At 42.5% G+C, this 21,258-nt stretch overlaps 1 protein-coding gene across 3 annotated transcripts in view; it reads right to left on the reverse strand.

The window, feature by feature from the left end:
* The window catches only part of XYLT1 (xylosyltransferase 1), a 202,517-nt gene that overhangs the window by 84,820 nt on the left and 96,439 nt on the right, over positions 1 to 21,258 (reverse strand). For all 3 annotated transcript variants that reach the window (XM_055708619.1, XM_055708618.1, XM_055708620.1), the window contains one exon: positions 14,984 to 15,509. In XM_055708619.1, the coding sequence (XP_055564594.1) occupies positions 14,984 to 15,509 (526 nt within the window). The remainder of the gene's footprint in view (positions 1 to 14,983; positions 15,510 to 21,258) is intronic.

Consider the following 21,258-nt stretch of genomic DNA (forward strand, 5'->3'; position numbering starts at 1 on the left):
TAATTTTTTCCATCTCCACCTCAAAAAATAATATTTGAGGAAGATTCCAGCATTACTGTTCAACAATATTGCCGGCTTGAAGGAGGAAAGGAACTTGTGCTTCCCATTCACTCTTCATTAGGTTTAGTTACCATCTGAATGCGGATTCTTTTTTTTTTTTTTTCCTATTGACTGTGCTTAATATTTCTTTCTCATGTTTAAACTGGTACACGGGCAGCAAAAGGGCAGCTTCAGCTGTGGCTGTGTTTACTCATCCTGTTATGGGCCTTCTAGATATATAATCCAGGCCCTTCCGATATAACGCTTGGTAGGTGAGAAAAAAAAACCCAAATTATCTACACTGTTTACTAGACAATAAAAAATTGTTACTCTGTATTTAGACAAACTCTGGGCAAGAGAAGATATGCAAAAGGCCGTGCAGGGAAGAGCATGGGTTTCACAGAACACGGGCTGCTTTGGTGGCCGCTGGCATGGGATTAGTCTTAGCCACTAGCTCCAAGGGACAAATCCAAATGCCATCCTGCAGGGTTTTGTTTACAGCTCTTCCAAGGCCACGTGTTTCTATTCCGTGGATCCACCATGGATCCATGGTGGTACCTTCTAATACCCTGAGCACAAGCCAGCAAAGGTAGGATTACCCATCTGGAGCAGACACCTGATACGCCGTGGCCGACAAGGCAGCAGTGGTCCTTCTCTTTGCCTCCAGGAACAAGCCACCCCACAGACCTCTGGAAGGGTTTGTGTGCGCCCCACCCCCCCCTGCAGCCACTCAGCATGTGAATGTCAACCCACCCTATCCTGCTCAGTCCTGAGGAAAATCTTCACTCATCTTTCAAAGCAAACAGAATTTGCTCTCAATTCCCTAGAAAAACTACCACTGTGTGTTTTCTTTCTAATAGTTCTGTCTCCTAATCTTAATTCTTCTGGTTTATGGCTCACTTCTCCTACAGGGATTCATAGCAAATAGAAAGAATAGCTTCTTTCCTACTTTTAGATATTAAGATGGATCATTATTCCTTCTGATATGTTAGAAGATATTTATCAGCTTGAGTTATGAGGCCTTTCTGACTGTGAAGATTTAAACATCGATTTAATGCCAACTTAAAGACTCCTAAAAGTATAGGAGATTGCATTAGATAAATAATTTAACAATAAAAGGTATATCAAGGCAGACATTATTGCAGCCTTCCACCAATCAATCACCTTATTCCATGTTTATCCAATTTTCATCTCAAGGCTTTGCACATCAAATCGCCTAGACATATACTACACAACTGAAATAACTTCATCATTGAATAAAATCGCACAGCCATTAAAATTCTCTAATATCAAGATAGCTGACATTATGTTAAATATTGGCTTCAGTTCTGTACAGTAATAAATTCCGACCTAAATCCAATCTTTCATGGATAGCTGATTCATAATGAAAAATTACTGTTTTGTCACTTTACCTTAGGAAATTAATACAGCACCAGACAGTCTTCGAAATATATGATAAATAAAACCCCAGTTCCCTTTCTAGCCACCCTGAAACAACGGGAATGGATTTGGTTTTGATGCAAAAGTATCAGACATGCTAATACCTACCAGATCAAGACAGCAAGTTACTATCATGCTCTTCCCAGGTCTCTAATGCAGAAGCAACCAACTGATACACTGCACAACTGCTACATCTTACAGCAGACATCACACACAAGCTCCTGTACTGGGTTCGAAGCTGCTGAGCTAAACGGCTGAAAAGGGAGGGGAAACACTGCAGAAAACTCTTCCTCCAATTTCACACTTGTGCATCGCTGTGATGCAAAGCTGGAGAACTGCACCAGTGATGTGTTAACAAATTCACTCAAAGTACAGTAAGACTGGACCTACAGCTGGACTGCTGCCTTGCCTGCCCTCATGCCCCCAGGAAAACACCAGGGTCTTTCAGGGACAGAACTATGGATTTCAGCACTTAAATGAAGTCACTTCAGTGAAGCTCTGTTACCATTTTCCTCCTTAAAAATACTTCCGTTCAGCAAACTCCTTTAGCAGACTGAGAAAAAGTTTTTATTATTTCATAATAAAATAATTTCCAGGTCTCTTGATAAACAGGATTTTGAACCCACTTAAATACCAAACAAACAGCAATACCACCGCACACCATTTTCCTTTGCATAGGTTTGCAATGGAGTTAAGTACATGTTAGCCCTGGTCTGTATATGGCATGAGTTGTTTGAGGTGTCCCAACAAACCTGTGACACATCAAGGAATGAAACGCAGGTTTCCACAGTACTAGCCTAGGGCTCACCTTCTAGTTAATGCTTTTATGGTTGGCTTATGACATGGCATAATGGAGCATACTGCTTCTACTCCAGCTGGGAGCTCTCTAATGACTTCTCTGACTATCATTCACATTCTCAGGTGATAATAAAATAAATAGACTTTGAAAAAATGTTATTTCATCACAGGGACAACAAAAGAATCTTTTTCCCTTCTTCTTCCTAATGAGACTTCGGCTTGGATGGATTCCAGTAGAACTCTCTGAGCCATTTTAAGCTTGCACTGGGGCTTTCTAATATCGCTCATTTCTTTCCTAAATTTTTGCAGTCTGCAGCAATAGAAAGCAAACATCAAGAAAAACACAAAGATGATCCTGTCTGCATGTTTGGCAAATTATGCCTACAAATGGCCATAAATGATTGAGAGAAATGAAAACATGTTAACTTGTGTGTTAACTGCAGCCTTTTCATTGTAAATGATGGAGCTGAATCTAATGGGATTCTCATTAAGACCCAGAAATGAACCATTTTGAATAGACTTCCTTTTTGCTGACTAGGTGAAGAATGCCAGAGATATCTGAAGTCTCCTCATAGTATTCTTCAGGAGCTTGACAGAAGTGATTTTCCAATTTGCTTTTCAGGGATCTGCTGGTAGAACATTTTCAGAATTAGAAGTGCCATAAAGCTGGTCTTATTCCCAAAACACTGAATGGATGTGCTTTGCTTTGGACCATACTCTTCCACTGACTGGTAAGACAAGAACCCCAGCCCTGAACACCTCTTTTCTTATCTTTGCTTGCTCCTGTAGGAACAGAATTGCCTTGCTTTTTCTTAGTGATCTTGAAAATACAGAGATGGAAGTGCGCAAAGACATTTCAAGGTGCACTGATAAATGTTACTGAATAAAGTTACTGAAATAAGACATCATTTAAGTGAGGTAATCATAGCTAGTGCAATATATATCAGTTAAACCTCTACTCCACTTTGCTTTTAATACTTCATGGGGAGCTTGGTTTTGTGTTCATCTCCTGGCAGAAAACAGTAGAATTATCTACAAAAACACATAAAACTCCCTCCATTGCCTCCCTCTGCTGTGGCTTGGCAAATACAGTGTGTGTTATGTAGAAGTCTTATTCACAATTTATCTCAGTAGCTCTATTCACAGTTGATCTCAGCTACACCTCTTGTTAGCTATTTGCTTACTTTGGCAAGGTGGGCCACTGAGCCAGGCTGGATTCTCCTGTCTATGTCTAACTTTCCTTTCTGTAAGGCAGTATACTCCTTATGATGCTTTTGAATAATTGACCAAAGAATGTAACACTTCCCCAGACACAGAAAGTGACTGAGATAGATCCTTGAACCTGTTCAGAGACTTAGAGATATATTAGTGAATTTTTTTCAGAGCACCTACACCTAGGTCCCATGCAAAAGAGAAAGTACAATTGGGTAAAACAAATATTGCAGTAAATTCCTCTTTTAAAATTCCCCTTCTCCCCTCCTCCTATTCAGTAAATTGCCCAGAATGAATCACAGCCCACAAATAGATGGAGAACATGAAAATGTGTGGTTTTGTTTAGTCATGCTACTGTTGAGCTCAACAATATTATGCAGCACAGTAACACACCGCATACACAGAAGCTTTCAGTCTAAAAGTAGCATGGTTTAAAATACTCCACTGCACAGTAATAACCATTGGCTGGATGGAAACCTCCATTTCCAATTAAAAACACAGGTGAGTAAGCAGCAAGACTGCTTAAGCTGCTATTTACAGCCGGTCACAAACAAAGGTGCATTCTCACCAGTCAGATGTTTCTCTTGCAATTTTTAATGAGTTACACAAGTGATTCAAGACTCCAACAAAACACCTCACCATTAGCTTGGGCAAGAAAGTCTCCAGAAAAGAGAAGCAATCACCTCACAAAAAAGAGAATGATACAAGCAATTACATTCAAGTCAGAGGGCTGCCCTGAACATCAGTTGAGTAGTGAGGTTTCCAACAAGATTTGTAGAAAAAGATCCTTCCAACAGACAGCTTTTGTTGTGGTGCTCCCTGGTAAGACCTACATCTGCTCTAACTATGATGCCTCCAGGACAATGGGTCACTAAAGTAAACAAATGCAAGTCAGAGGAATTAGCAAGAAGAAAGTGGGAGATGACCTTCTTCAAGCTGATCTACACAAAGATGAATCAACACCCTTACAGTACCATAGTTTCATGTTCAAACTCACAAAGCTGGCCACCAAACCATCAGCGTGACAGAGGTCAGAAGGATGTCCTACAAGAACCTTCATGTGCCATGGTAGTGATTCCTCAGAGAGCAATACAGAGTAAGGAGAGCAGTGTCTAAACGAAAGCTTTTGATTCATGAGGACACAGGCATTTTTCTTCTAAACTCCTGGCATAACTCAAAGGCAGTATCCATTCTTTTGTTAATAAAAATGTGCGAAGTTGAAGTTGCCACTGACTTTCTCTGCCTCAGGAGAACAGTATGGTCCCTCCAAAGCACAGCCAGTGTGTACATGCAGTGATGATGAATGGGAAACCTGGAGCCAAGTCTGAACCAAACCCTCACTTGCTTACCAAGAAGCTTAATATGTACCACCCACTGACAACCTAAATGCACCCACTCTCCTCAGTCTAGACAAAACCCACTGTAAGGATGCAGAAGGGCCTTCAAAACCTCTAATGCCCAGAAAAGCTGTAGCAGAGCAGGTGGTGTGGCAGAGGAATGCAGCCACTGCAGCACCGCCAATGCTCTCCTGGCCCCACTGTCTGTAGGAGATTCTGTTTTGTCATGAGAACAGAGTATGGAGAAATTCTTTTCTGAATTGCTTGTTGCCTTTTAGCCCTACAGAACAAATCCTACAGATTTCAAAATTGCTATGCAAATTATTTTCGATAAACTGCCGAGTTTGAGTTAATAAATAATTACTTTCCTGCAGCATAATTCAGTTTTTTTGGCTTAAATCTCCCACCATTCTTACAGTGACATCCACTAGAAGATAACAGACAAGTAAGCACTGAACACAGGAGATGGTAGCGATGCTTCAGCTTCAGCAAGCTCTAGGAGAAAGGACTGAAAAATTCTCTGGCCTCCCGGGAGGCTGATGAGAAAACTAGAGAAGGAGAATGATGGACTTTTGCCACAGACCTTTCAGTAGGGCCATGACTTTAAAACTGATATCTTATTTTATAGTACAACTGTAAATAGAACTACTTCAGCATTTAATGTGCATTCAGTGAAGCCTGATGGTGACAGCAGTAGATACTGGGAGTTGGGAGTATACTATGCTCTTCTCTACAAAGGTGCCAATCAGAAATAATTTCTTTAACACAAGTAGATGACAAATCAGTGACATACCATGGATATTAAAATAGCATGAGCAGGGAATCAGGGCTATTCACTTCTAACATGCTCTCAAACTATCAAAGATGAGCATTTATTTGGAAGACTAAATATACACTGAGCAATTTCAAAATCTTTTCCAAGGTTTCTCAGCTACACATTCTTGTCATTCACTTTTTCTATAGGAGTCATGATTACTCAGGGAGAAAAAAAGACTGCTGTTTTAAAACTACCTTCTGCATAAAAAATATTTGCAACAGAAACAACTAAATTACGGTTTGGAGTCTTAAAATGGCATTAATGTCCTGTAAGACTGGCTTCATGCCTAGACTGCTGGCATTTTAATTCAGAGCAGATCCCTTAAACAACTCCAAGGAAAGACATTACAGAACAGTCACTGGCCTCATAAAGCCCAGTGACTCCTGAAATACATCAAATAAATGTACACTTCCAAAAACCTGTCTGAAAAGGAGTGCATTCCCATTAACTATATATTTAATCCCGTAACAAACTCTGTAAATAGTTAAGGCATGGTTTCAAGAAGCCACAAAAGAGGAAAATCTTTTGCCCCAGCTCAGGAGGAGGAAATTAAATGTCAAGACTTGTCCCCTCAGTTATTTTTAAAGTAATATAGTCAGTGACACTGACTTCAAACCAAATTGTGGCAGCCTTGAGCCACAGATAGCGTGGGATTTCTGGGATGTGACACTTCCCCATTCTCAAAATAACAGTTCATCAGCTGTAGATTCCTGTGAAAACGAAGTATTACTTCACAAAGTAACGGTACTTAGAGAAGTGCCATGATTAGCAAGGCAGAGCTGAATTTCCAGCGAGTCAGCCCCAGCAATCTCCTCGTGTCCTTGGTGACATGTTAGGCCTAAATAAAAAAGCAAATCTGAAAGTCGCTGCTGCCTGCTTGTTATTAGTGCATAACAATGAGATTTTAACAGAGTTTTTGTTACGGCTGCAAAGTCAAAATAAGAAAGAATATAACATTGAGGCTGCCTGTGCAACCTTAACTCAAGCTTGGTTCAGTACTACTGTGCATTTACATCGCACAGCTGCAAGCTTAGCACTGAATAAAAATAAAAGAATTAGATGCCATGCTTTCTCTTAAAGGTCTGTCTACTAAAATCACTGTAGTGAATCCACTCCAGAGGTCCAACACCTATCTTACATGAAAAAAACCATGACTGCCAGTATGGCTCAAGCTTTCCTGCTACAGGGGAGGCAGTTTTGTTTTTGGTTTGGGGGGGTTTCTTTCTTTTGTTTGGTTTTTTTCTTGTCATCTGCGTCCTGTCCCCCCTCAGTAATTTTCTCTAGCCATGGCTGTATTTGACCCTCCCGCCAGCGCTCTGTCCACACATTTCAGGATCATCACGAAGCATTCACAATCACTTAAGTACATTTTTTTAATCTCTGTACATACACAGTAATCTTTATCAAAACATTCACTGAGCTTCTGTTACCCTTGTGCTCTCTTCCCAGGAGGTTTGCAGTGAGGACATACTTAGCCATTATCCTCTCCCACGCTTGCCCACACTCCCCCTTTAATGCTCCATAAAACGATATAATTTTCCAAAACAGAAGTTTGGTGAGAAATAGGACTGCTGACCATAAATTTTTCAGCCCTTCTGCCCTCCATTCCTTGCGTCATGCATTGGTCTCAGCATTTCCTCAAGATGCCATTTGTCAAGATGTTTTTCTGCAAGCCTGCTGCCCTGGCGTGTTAGAGACCAACGCTGCAGCCACCAGATCCACAGGGGACCAGGCAGGCCTGACATGACAGTAGCATTCCATGCAAAAAAACGAGGACCAACAGCCTGATTGCAGTCTCCCACTTCGAAATTTGCAGATGATCAAGACAGGAACTTTCTGTATTTAAATGAAAGGGCTAATTGGCAAAGACACTCAACAGAGTTTTCCTCTCACTGAATTTCTTCTAAAACCAAAGCTGAAACTACGCAAGACAGTGCTGACAGAGCCAGCCTGCGCTCATAATGGCTTTATTTTTGGAAGAATCCCTCAGCTCTGCAACGCCACAAGCTCACCCATCCCTGAGAAACACGAGTCTTCTGTCCTCTACACTGCAGCTGTCCCCAGAGATGCAGGGAGGTGGCAAAACAATGGCACCCTGTTCTGGGATGCCACAAGGGCACTGCTAGCAAATCCAGCTCCCTTACAAGGTGTACACGATCTTCCTTCTGCAAAGAAGCTTGTCCAGTGTCTGACCCACCAGCCGGATTCAGTTTCTGAGGATAATTCATGCATTTGGCCCCCTGCCCAGGGAGCAATTCAGCTGTCAGCGAGGTGATGTGCTTTGGCAGCACCTACATCAGGGCTGCCTCGTCCCTCCCTTCCAATGACTGGAGTACACTGGTCACCCAAACGCAACACGGGCAGCCCGACGGTGGGATCCCCGCCTGCACACCCAGGCTGGTGACAGGGGCTTGTGTGCACTTCAGGTCCTAGCATTTACGTGCATTTTCATCACATACATGATATATCCTAGTCCTCATCCACACGATGAGGCAGGGTCCATTTTCAACCAAAACCAATGAAGTATCTTCTCATTGCTTACACACTAATTTTAACTAACTCAACTTGTACATGTGGCTATGATAGAAGTTAATCTGAGAATCCATGGCCACATACATTCTTCCTGAGATCTCATTATACTCCCTACAATGCCACAGCCTTACTGATTTTATTAGAGTTGGTTCTGCTTTACACATGTAAGGGGAGAGGAGAGAGACACCACTTTACTTCATAAACTCATTTAGCCTCAAATGCAAGTACTGAATCTTGAAACAGCCCTTTCTAATGAAAGAAGTGCTGGAAACATGGTTTCTAGAACAGAACACAATCTCTGTACACAGTGTAATTACATCTTAGCGTTCTGCAGAATACCAGTGTATGGCTTAAATGCTATTAATTGTAAGCAGTTTTGTTCCACAGGATGTAGTTTGCTGATAACTACTCAATTAGGGTTATTTTGCAATTAGTCTACTCACAGTAAATTTATTGCAGCCGGCATCATCTGTGGTGCAGCAAATTAAAATGCTGTCTGGGCTGTGTGTGCAGTGGCTCTTACATGCTCCTTAAACCGTGTATAGCTCACCACAGCAATTTTGTCACACTAACAGATTAAATGTACAGAAAAGCAGCAGCCGCCAATGTCATTGGGAATCCTGAAACCAGGAGAAAAAGACAAATTTGGGCTTCAATCTTTTGACAGAACCCAGTGAGTCCAAAAATTCATTGCCAAAAATGTGAAAAGTAAATGAAGCCATACATTTATATGTCACTGTGTGCATATATGTGCACGTTGAGTGGATGAAATTCTGTATTTGCTTAGTTACAGCTTCCTTTCTTTTAGAATTATATACAGGATGCTTTCATTTCCATGCCTTGGAGAACTCCTTTGCTCCACCCTGTAAATATTTGGCATCTTAGTGGTTTATCTTCTCTCTTCCTGTAAATCACATTTCTTTATGTTGAGTGCTTTGAAGTAGTAGCATAAAAATATTGGAGACATGCAGATTACTACTACCTGTGCATATTATTCAGTAAATTGAGCTCCAGAGCTCTTTTCTCTCAGTTTGAAAACCAAAAGAAGGATGTGTTTTCTAAAATGAAATAGAAAATTTTCTTCTCAACAGCCTGTAAGAAACTGAAAACTCTTGCTTCAATGTGCTAGAGCAGTATTATCAATAAGCAACCAGGGAGAACACAGTCTAATCTACAAAGAACTCTTTTGGTGCTGATGAATGATGTGGAATAAGGGTAGCTTGATTATTTTTCTACTTTATTTATGAGTTGGGTTTACCCCACAGGGATGAAGATAGCAGAAAACCTGTTTGACTTATAAACTAAGAAAAGACAACAGAAGAGCCAAGGGGAAATAAATCAGGCTCACTTGAGGCTCTCTCCTTTCCTAGGGACCCTTCTTCTGCCAGAAATGCATCTTAGAAAACACCCCTCAAAAAAATCCTGTTATATACTTTGGTCTATCCAGGGCCATAGATCCGAGTCAAGCATAAACCCAGTAGGGTAATTAATGATGAGGATTAGGCCAGTCTACCCTGAGGATACGGCAGCCCTGAGAAGCTGGTCCAGAGGAGGACTGGTGCAGATACCACCTGGCACCATGCCTGTGATGACTCACTGACCTCGCACCAATGACTGAGGAACCCTGCTGCACACCCAACCAACTTGCAAGGCAAGGGATTCACAGCACAGTCCACGTGGGAGTGAAAAACCGAATTCAGGGACTGAATCCAGCCAGTGGGTCGGAAGCTGGGATTTTTTCGTTGCAGAAGGAAGACTGTAAGTAGAAGTCACAACTTTAATATGCCTGTTGAAATGTGGAGCTGTGTAATTGTAACTGCATTGCTGCCCAGTAATCTGGGCAGCAATCAGGATCGCAGTGGCCATTCTAAACTGAACTCCTGCCCATGGTATAATAAGGGATTCTGCTGGAGGAAACATGGCACAGATCAGGTCACTTGTGCTTTGCCAAAGAGGAGTTCATCTAGGTACAGAGTAAAGCTATTTTAGAGCGAAGAATTCACATTGAACCTTCCACTTCTTCCCAGTACCTCTGCACAAGGAGGGCCACATATGATGACAGACAAGGAAGGGAGGCAGCTGGTCCAGGTCCACCAACAGCTTTGGTGAGCAGAAGAGTCTGGCACACTGGGGGAATCGGAGTCTCCAGCCGAGCCTGTATAGGACCAGGCTGGAGATGGCCTCAGCAAGGAAACAATCTGCCACATTGTCCACAGGTTGCTGATCTCCGTATCGTGCCTCCTGAGAAGAAATGAACGCCTCAAAAGGATGTCTCCCTGTACCCCCAACCTGCACAGGACTGGATTTGCCCTTTCCTCATTTAACCTTGTGCTGAATCTACTTTTCCTCTCTTAGCTTCACCGACTGCATTTCCCCTCAGAACACACTTCTACAAACTAGACGTTCCCTTCTGAGGGAAGGGTGACTTGCAAGTTGCCTGTTGTCCCAGTCTCAGCTGTGACTTTGGATAAGGCTGTACCTAAAGCTGCTGACACTAATCCCCTCTCCTGTAGTGTTCGTGCACCGTTTTCAGGACCGGCTTGTCAGGCAATGCCAGCTCACACCGTCTGCACATCAAGTAACTGGAAAAGTTGCCATGTCCCATTTCGTGTTTCAGCAGCACTGTCTCTTTGCAACCCCCTTGGAGGGACTGCAGCCCTTGTACTCCCATTCTCACGCAAATAATAGCTGCATGTCAAGCAGGTAGTAAACATGATGCTCTTCATTGTAACAATCCTTTCTTTCATACAATGAAGACAGTTATAGTCAATTTCCTTTGCCTGTTGCCTTTGGCAACAACAAAGCACTTAAAAAAGAAACAGCCTGTAAGATCCTGCTCCCATCGATAACCACTCAAATGAACATATCATTTAACATTTTTCTGTGCCCCCCAGCATGAGGAGGACACGGGCCTGCTGGAGCAAGCCCAGAGGAGGCCATGAAGACGATGAGAGGGCTGGAGCAGCTCTCCTGTGAAGCCAGGCTGAGAGAGTTGGGGTGGTTCAGCCTGGAGCAGAGGAGGCTCCGGGGGGACCTTACAGCACCTTCCAGTGCCTCAGGGGGCCGGCAGGAAAGCTGGAGAGGGGCTTTTTGCAAGGGTGGGAAGCAACAGGACAAGGGGGAATGGCCTTAAACTGGGAGAGGGTAGATTTAGAGAAGATTTAGATTAGAAATTCTTCACTGTGAGGGTGGTGAGGTGCTGGCCCAGGCTGCCCAGAGCAGCTGTGTGTGCCCCATCCCTGGCAGTGCCCAAGGCCAGGCTGGATGGGGCTGGGAGCAGCCTGGGCTGGGGGGAGGTGTCCCTGCCCGTGGCAGGGGGGTTGGGACTAGGTGATCTTTAAGGTCCCCTCCAACCCAAACCATTCTGTGATTTGTTCTATTAGTCTATGACAATCCAGCTGGATGGAGTAACATCCGTGATTGATAGCCACTTGCAGCTTTGATCAGATGAGACAGGATCCAAGGGGATTAAAATCTGGATGACATCTCAATGGAAACCATTTATATGGAAAATGGTTATATGTTGGGATAATGGATGAATGTGCTGTTCCAGTGCATAAATATTTATTCTTTACAGCTCTGCTGAAAACACACAGGAAACCTTTTTTCAAACCATACTGAAGGGAACAGTACTCACATACTGAATATACAGACTCAGTCCCTGGATATCTGACTTTTGCTGACAAACAGCATACAGATTTTTTGATGCATGAAGTGCCAAGATCTCTACGCAGACCTCCCCCTACCAGTGATCCTAACAGTGGGGTGTCTTATATTCCCAAAAGCTGATGGGCGGTGCTTAACATCTCCTAACAAAGTTCAACTCCTTTAAGGGACCTCTGGAGCTGATGAAGACACCTTTGATGAGGGACAGAGACAGTCTGTGAGTGAACAGCAACAGTATTTATGTTCTGCAGTGAGGAGGAGAGAACTGAGATCACAACACACAGTCAGGCAATGTATCTTTAATGGGGCTGTAAAATTTATGGGACCCACCAAGTTATATACATATAAGGCCTTCTGGTAGGCACCATTTTGGAGCTCCTACATGTCTGTCTTGACAGCCCTGTATTGAGACATTTGAGAATCAACTTTGAAAGTCTGGATCTCCTCTGTAGGTCTGGCATCCCAATGTGCTTGTGCATTGGCACCTCCTGCATAAGCAACTCATGTCTCATTCAATCTGTTCCTGCGTTATCACTTCCCCACAGCAAAGCTCCTAAATCTGCTCTAGAGAAACCCTGTATGTCAGGCAGGATGTTCAGATTTTCTGCCAAGGAAATCTGGCTGTTGAGGCAGTTACCTTCAGCTGTCAGCATGGTCAGGAGGAAATAACCTTGAGGCAAAGAAAAGTCAACGTTTTCCACAAGGATCCATCTGGCTAAGTTAAGAGACGTCCCTCAATTACTCTTTCTAAACAAGCAACACTCCCTAAAATAAAAATCAAAATGAAACTCTAGCACTGCAAACTGAAAACCTTTAGCCACAGTCTTTTACACGTAATTTTTTTAATGTGGTATGTATCCATACCTTGTAAGTTGTTACTAAATTCACCTGTATTCTACAATAAAACCATATTTGGACAAATTCTGCATTTCTCTAGTCAGGTTTGTAGCTCCCAGTTTTCCTGGATGTTTTACTATGTGTTATTACAAAGGAAGCATTTATATCAATGTGCAATGTACAAACATGCTGAAAGGCTTCAAGTGTAAAAGGTGACACTGTTTTTTGTTCTAAGACTACACTATTATCCTGACTGCAGGACATAGGAAGTAAATTCTGTATTTAAAAAAGCAGCAATAAGTATTTCTTGAGAAGCCTATTTTTAAGAATGGTAGTTGTTTAAAACTTCTGGAAAGTCACCCTGCATCCCTGGGAGACAGATTACCAGGCAGGGGATGGAATTATAGGTGTGTGCAAAATTGCACACAGCTGCAGTGTGTGTGTGCCTACACTAATGACAATAAATCTTCCAGCTCTCTCCAGGATATCACTTGCATATTAGTGTGTGATGCATTTACCCTAGACCAGGTATATAGCTTTGATGACATTACTAAGATATGTCCTTGATCCCAAACAGTGTAGGACAGTGTCTGCAAGGTGCTGACCTCCATCAGCGTTCTCACAGACCACAGCCGACTCTCCTGTCATTAGAGAAGAAAAGGGAAGGATATCAAGGACACGCTTATCACAGTGGATTCCACCGGTGGCACCCCCATGGGACCTGAGGGATGCCCAGGGGTACTCACTGATGCTCAGCCTGTCACTGATGTCTAGTTTTGCTCAATTCTTACCTCTCTACTGTTCTTTTATCTTCAAGTTGTACTGCCTTTGCTGTCTTTCTCCCTGCTACGCACTCAACCCAAGTCTTCTGCCTGCTCTATTAATTCTTTACCTCCAATGTTTGCCCACCCAGCTTAATGATTTCAAGTACCACCGTGATAAGAAAGGGAGAAAAAATACCAAAAGAGATGTGGTAAAAAATGAAAATGAAGGAAAGAAACCAAACTAGTCACAGATGCACTGGGGTGGGAAATGTGGTGCTCACACTTTTCATCCTGGTAATATGCATCACCTAAATTAAAAGCCTAAGCTTCCTATTACAGAGAGATTCTTTTGTTTGGAAACATACTCCGGGGCACCTCCTTTTTTTCCACTGTCTGTACAGGGAGTTTAGCCTCCTAATTTAGGCAACAGCACCATGGATCCTCCTCCCTCCCACACTGAAACACCCAACAGTAACCACTGCTTTGTGATGGTGCAATAAACGGGTGAGCCATGGGGGTTTGAGAATGTAACTAAACAACCCCTAATCCCCACGGCTCACCATGTTTAGCGTACCATCTCAAAGCAAGACCTATTCTCTTGTTTGTAAAAGTCCCTGTGCACTTTCAGCACGGACAAAGACATCAGCATATCCTCACATGCATGGGCTGAAGTGCCAATTACAGGATGGGGACTTTGGACTGCTGTACAAACAAGTGCTGCTGTGGATAATGCTGTCCTTTGATCAATACCTACTTTGATAAACTGCAATGCTTTAAAAAGGAAAGCACACTTTACTGTATGGGAAGCACTCTTCTTGCAAAGTAGGAAAAGGTCAGCTCACACATGCAAACTGACAGCAAGCTGAGAGACACGTCATTCATCTGACTGCATGTAAAAAGCAAAAGCAACGAATCAAAGCTCGGCTTCGGCTAGCAGAAGTCACTGACTCTCTACAACGGTGATTTTGAAAATTACTTTTGCTGATTGAAGAACATTAAAAATAGAAGTGAACCACAAAATTAGTTTCCCCACACACTTTTGGATTTTTTTAATTATATTTCTGATAATTATCTGGGTTATCAAAATGCTTAGCAGTCCTGGTTACTAGCTAAGACTCCAACATGCCAGAAAAATGGCCACACGGCCATTAACAGCAATGCCACTCGTTTATCGGTTAGCATAAGGCACCAAAATTCACCATGGCTGTTCCCTGATCCCAAAAACCCACACAACTTGTACAGGATAACAAGACTTCAACTACACTTCTCTGTGTCTTTAGATTAAGAACTAAAAGAAACAGGAGCAGCAATTGAATACCTAGATCACATTGTGTAATAAAAATCTGGTGGAAGTGCAAAAAAATGATACAGGAATTTACAAAGGATCTTGTGACATCCATATAATTCCCTGTTTACAACATCCTCAAACCCTCCCTCATTTTCATACACTAAGTACGTTACACCTTTCTGCAACAAAGCCATTTTTCTGTCATCAAGCCATTTTAATTACACAGAATCCCCTTCACCATCTACCAACTTACCCTCCAGTGTACAGAAACGCGTCACCTTCTCCGGCATCAGCTTTCCATGCTTGTGCTGACAATACACCTCCGCGATCTCCTGCCGACACTGCTTAGATTTAGACCGGGACATGGCTGAGATTGCCTCTTTGCCCGTTACCTCACACTTTGGTGGTTGGTCATATCTCAGTTCAGGGGAGCTGTTTCCACTTTTTTTCAAATTATGCTGTCTGGGAGACCTGTGAATGTCCTTCAAACTGTTGTTGCTGCTGCTGTTTTTTCCAGGGTGATCGCTGAATTGCACCACCTCATTGGAGTTCTTCCCCAGCAGCAAATTCTCCTTCATCTTCTCCTCTTCCAGTTTCTTTCTCAAGTGCTCCTTTTGCTTACTAAGGGGTTTTTTCACCAGCTCAGACTGGTGTTTTTGCCTCTGAGTCCTGGGAGCAAAGTTACTGTTATCAATATTTTCAAAGTCCTTGGGGACTGAATTTTCATTATTGCTGTCTGTTCGCATTTTCTCTTTCGGTCGGTGGGAAAAATAGCCATCCTATAAATGGGGAGAAAAATTATACTCATCTTACTAAAAACAGTCACATCCCATGCATTACAAGCATTTCTTACATGAAAACATAAATCAATTTCAATCCAACACACTGCAAAAAACCTGCACGTTAGGGTTCATAACAGGGAGATGGAGCTGAGAGGCCTCTAAGCCGTCCAGGTCCGTGCGGACAGCCACCACCCCGCATCACCCAGCCAGCATCCAGCCCCACCTCGGATGGAGCAGGGAGGTTTTACACAGGTTTCTGAGCTATTATTAACCACAGACTTCACCTTGACACCATTAAAAAAAAAAAAATCAATGGCCAAACGGACACAGGTTTCAGTGGAGTGAAAGCAGCTCCTTCAATGCTTTCCCTCACTCCTGGTGGCGATGGCCGCAGTTTGGCACCCCAGGAACTGCCCCACTCCTCTGCAGGAAGCACCACGTGACTTCACAGCCCGAGATTTCTTTCGGTGAAGTAACTTTCCTGCAAACCAAACCCTTCCTAGTTTTCTTGAGTTTCTACATAATAAAACTTTGGAGCGCTGCTTCCTGCGGTGTGCAGTGCAGCAGGTGGCTCAGCTGTCAGCCCTTAACCACCACGTTCGGCGTGCTTTGATAAATACACAATAACATCACAACATTTAAAATATATAATTTAAAGGAAAAGGTATAGACCATGTAAACTATTTGTCTGTCATAGAACAACGCTTTCCTTCATGATTTCACTCCCACCTCCACCGACTACCACAGGAACTTGTCCCAGCCCATCGAGAGCACAGCAAGCTTTAGAACACCAAAGAAAAAGAAGCATTACCCCAGGGATCCTAGAGACAGCACCAAACATGGCAATCTGCTCGAGAAAAGATGTGACAGACCAGAACAGAACCAAGAAGCACTTATATGTGCATATTAGTATCAAATGGGAACCTGTCTGACAGTCGGGGCCAAGTGAGGTTGAGCTACCTTTGCTCCAGCCGCAGCAATTAGTCCTCTAGCTAGTGGGGGACACCGTTTTTAGACTCACAGAACAGGAGATATCTCCACTCATTAAAGTGATCAGTATCAGATGAAATAAATAAGGAGTTGTTATTAAAACATCTGAAGACAGGTTTTTTTTAATCTGTCCTTTTTTCCTTCCACTCATGAAAGACCTAACCAAAAATCAGAGGCTGGTAAATGACAGCACCCGTTAATGAAGACTGATGGGAGCCATGCTTAGCACCTATGAACCACATTTTGTATTCAAAACATTTTACCAGCATTAGCTAATTGTTTCTCACACCTCTTCCAGGAGGAACTATTTAAGTCAAGTTTTGCAGGGGAAGGAGAGGGAGATAATGACTTCTCCAAGGCCATGCAGGGAGTGAGAATCACTTTGACCTCTGCAGCTCAGCAATGAGAAATGTTTGAATAGTTTACTTGTTAGAAGATGTTCTGTAGGTGACTGAAGTGATTTTCTCTCCATTAATATCTTCAGCTCACAAGTAACTTTAGCTATCAGACATGGAGGAATGCAGGAAGTTAAACAAACCAATCAACCAAACACCAAAAAAGCCTACAAACCAAAACCCAAATGTTTTTCAAATAAAACACTTCTAGTTTGGAGAGAATGTTATCTTTAAAAAAAACCCCATACTTTTTAATATTTAAGGGTACATACGAAATAATTTTTTTTTCCATCTTATTTTTTCAAGGAGAAAAAAATTAGCATTTTCAATAGAACTGTAGAATCACTTAGGATGAAAAAGACACTTAAGGTCATTGAGTCCAAACGTTAACCCGGGACTGCCAAGTCCACCACTAAACCATGTCCCTAAGAGCTACAGCTACGCATCTTTTAAATACCTCCAGGGACGGTGACTCAACCACCTCCCTGGGCAGCCTGTTCCAATACTTGACAAGCCTTTGGGAGAAAAAATTCTTCCTAATACCCAATCTAAGCCTCCCCTGGTGCAACTTGAGGATGTTTCCTCTTGTCCTGTCGCTTGTTCCTTGGGAGAAACAGACCCCCACCGTGCTACAACCTTTCAGGCAGCTGTAGAGAGCAATAAGGTCCCCCTGACTCTTCTTCTCCAGACTAAACCACCCCAGCTCCCTCAGCTGCTCCTCATAAGACTTGTTCTCTAGACCCTTCACCAGCTTTGTCGCCCTTCTGCGGACACCAAAGAGAAAACAAAACCAAAAATAGTTTCAAGACAGCCCTCATCCCCACGAATGATCAAACTAAAAACCCTCAATCAACCCAATTACTTTCAGATCCCAGCTCCCTTCACTTAGCCTGTACCTCCAATGTATCTTCAAAGAAAAAGACCAGCAGCAAACTGCAAATAGAGCAAGACAAATGTAAAGCTTATTAACATCATACCCAAAACATCTCCACTGAGGTGCCACTGCTCTGAGACTTCAGATATCTGATAGTTGGCATGTTCCCTTTGTTGTTCAGCCAACTCCAAAACCTCAGCTTAGTTATGCCACTTGTATATTTTGACTTACTTCATTTTAATGTGCTTGGATCTTGGATTTGTATACATGAAATAGCTCAGAAACCTTAATTGTTGTACTGTCACGCTTCCTCTAAACTAGTGCCGGAATTCACTTTTTTTCATCATTTAGCGTAAACTGAGACACAAAAGGGTTGAGGTAAATCTGTGTGGATGGTGCAATCCATAACCACAGTGGGTCACCCAGGGCTTTCCTTTGTCCCTTTGAAATGTTTTGGTTTTGAAATGAAATGGCCTCTATACAAAACTTAAATACAAGAAGGATCAAAGATGGTATTAAATTTATTTCTACAAATTTTATATCCCAAAACACACAGAGCTATTCTTTGTAAGTAGTCCTTAAGCTTCAACAGGTTAAGTATATGAAATATGAAGGACACTATGAAAGACTGAATGTAAACTTTATTTGCTGTGTTTCAACAGCAGCAGCGCAGAGAACTACAGGGACAACACTCCACAGTAATCAAAGCATCCCTATCATTAGTTTTTATCATTAGTACAGTTCAAAGCATTTATTGGCAATAGAAACATTTCACCATGCTGCAATTTACAACCAAAATACCTAGCTGCAATGATGGGGGCAAAATAAATAAATAAATAGATAGATAAATAAATAAATGGACAAATAAATAAATAAATAAATCTGCCTTCTTCATTCAACTCTTTCCAAAGTCTCTAAAGGTGATGCTGTGATAGGATATTTATGCGTATTTTGGCAACATTCCCTCTCACAGTTTGACTCTTAATAAACAATTTTTGTCTTTGAGCTAAATAATAAAAATAATAATAATAATCCGTACAGCAAATGGCACATTGATAAAGGGGAAAGTTCACTGTTGTTGTTTTTTCGTGTAATTCTTATTACCCACAAAAGAGACATTGTCCTGAGCCAGAGCGACTGGCACATGCCCCTTCCCACGTCCCAAAGAGTGGACCCACGCTGCCCCACGCTCTGTAGCTTGACACAGCATCAAAGGACGAGGTGCAGGCCCGTTATTGTTGGAAACAGCATCTGACATGACACTTATGTGACATTTCAGTTGGGATTTTCACCACCCCTGCGTGCTCATGAGTGGGGCTGGTCATCCCTGCCCAGCTGATGCACTGTGCTCTGGCAGAAACCTGTGATGAAACCTCAGCAGAAAAAAGCAAAGAGCAGATATTCTGGTGTAGGGTTCACCTCTTCAAACTGTTTTCCTCCTTCAAGTGCTTTGCACCCCTCTGGGAAATGCTTTTCCAAGTCTACATGCTGGAATCTGAAAAGACAAATAAATTCTAAATGCTTCAAAGCCAGACACAAAACTAAGCTGGGCTGTAACTCTTCCCTGCCTGCAGGGACAGCAAGCACCACAAAACCTCACCCCGACAGAGGACACCCAGTGTCTGAAGAGAAGTCTCTTTAGGAGAAGCAAGGACTAAAAATAAAGCAGTCTGTAGAACAACTGCACTAACCAAGAGCTACAGATATACATTGAAAAATAAGTATGTGTAACAAACACCCCAGATGGACAGTCAAATCCAGCCTCACACAATCCCACACCTGTTGATGCAAGTGATAAATGCCACAAAACCAGAAGTCTCCACCCTCCTCTAATCTGCATTTCTCTTTCTCAAAAACTTCCAAAGCCAAGCCTGATTTTTACAGCGTAATGATTTTAAGACAGGATCCATAAGTGATAGCAGAACATACATGTTCGCAGTGCAGGGGAAATGAAGCTCAGCACTCCAAGCCTAAAACAGCAGCAGCTGCTGACAATAAATTGTGTTCATTTGTGAAGTTCAGGGGTACAAACAAAAGCAGCACATCTGGTCTTCAGCTGGCTATGGGAGGATGGGTTTTACTTGCTCTGCGATATATAATTTTTACAGTGCTGGCTTAATTGCAGACTTTATTTGCCATGGATGTCTGAGACAGTCAAGTCAGGACAAAGTCATCCTGCAGAAAAATGACACTGAAACCAGGCATTCCCAGTTCTGACAGTACCATGGGGTGTATGTCGGTGGGTTTGCTGTTTGAATCATGCTCTTTTTCAACCTCTGTCTAGCTATTTGTTAGCAGCACCTTCTTATTGCCCTCTGTGCTTGCAAATCACATTAAATACGCTGAAACATGGAAGGTTATGCCAGGACCAAATTAGAAGCAGAGAGCCAACTACTATAGCCCATATGTATCCACATTCAAAGATGAAAGCAGTATTTTCAAACCGACACCTAATAGTGCTATTTTTTGTTGTTGTATAGACTTAATCTTACCCACAGAACGCACAAAAAAGTTACTATGGAAAGCACCATTTAGGTCTTTGCAATAGAGTAATACTCTCTAGAACAGCCGCAGCTTGGAAGAGGCTCTATCCAAAGCCAACTCATCTGAGAGACTACCCTGGCCAAACTACTCAGCATTACAGGTGTCAAACACAACACATGCCACCCAAGAACACATATTTCACCTGTGCTTCCACTACGGCCCTGGGAAAACACTCGCTTTGTGTGACTCTACGCATGCTCCTCCAGCAGCCTCAGTGACACGGCCTCCCTTGGGGACCAACAGCGAAAACTGAGCACCCTTCCTGCAGGAGGTCACGTTTGTCACTCAGTAACGACCCACGCCTGCTCCCGATGCCAATGAAAGCCATTCCACTCTGGCAGAGGAGTGCAGGATCAGGACAAAGTATTTTTTCCCCACATTTTAAAAGCCAACTCAGTGTACAGACTTTATAAAGAAACCTTTGGAGGGTTTTCGTCACTTTGCAGCACCGCATTTCAAAGACCAAGTGTGACACTGTGGATATCTATCACAGAACACAGGCCTAAGGGAAGGATTTCCACAAAGTTTTCTGTCCTAGCATTATCTGCTTCTCAGAAGATACACGGAGAGGTTAACTGCTGAGTAGTCAATGGTAAGAGCCCTGGCAGGGAGAGTTTTAACGGGGCCTCTTCTGTGTGTGTGCACACTGCAATTCAACAAAAACAAGCAAATACTCTCAAACTGGGAAAGAACAGTCTGTACCCAGGAGTGTGCATGAAATGCATGAGATCATTGCTAATTACATACTGATTGCCATTGATGCTAAAAATAATAATATAACATTAATGCAAAAACAACATTTTAAGCTCAGAGCCGCTGCATGTAATAAGAATTTGAATTCTGCTCCAAATTCTGCTCCTTGATGAACACACAGGTTTTAATTCTCCAAACTCCACCTTTAGTGTGTTTTATTAAAATCTGCCACACAAAATGTGTGCTCTTT

This window comes from Falco cherrug, chromosome 4 (genome assembly GCF_023634085.1).
Source record: "Falco cherrug isolate bFalChe1 chromosome 4, bFalChe1.pri, whole genome shotgun sequence".
In the NCBI taxonomy this organism is placed as follows: Eukaryota; Metazoa; Chordata; class Aves; order Falconiformes; family Falconidae; genus Falco; species Falco cherrug.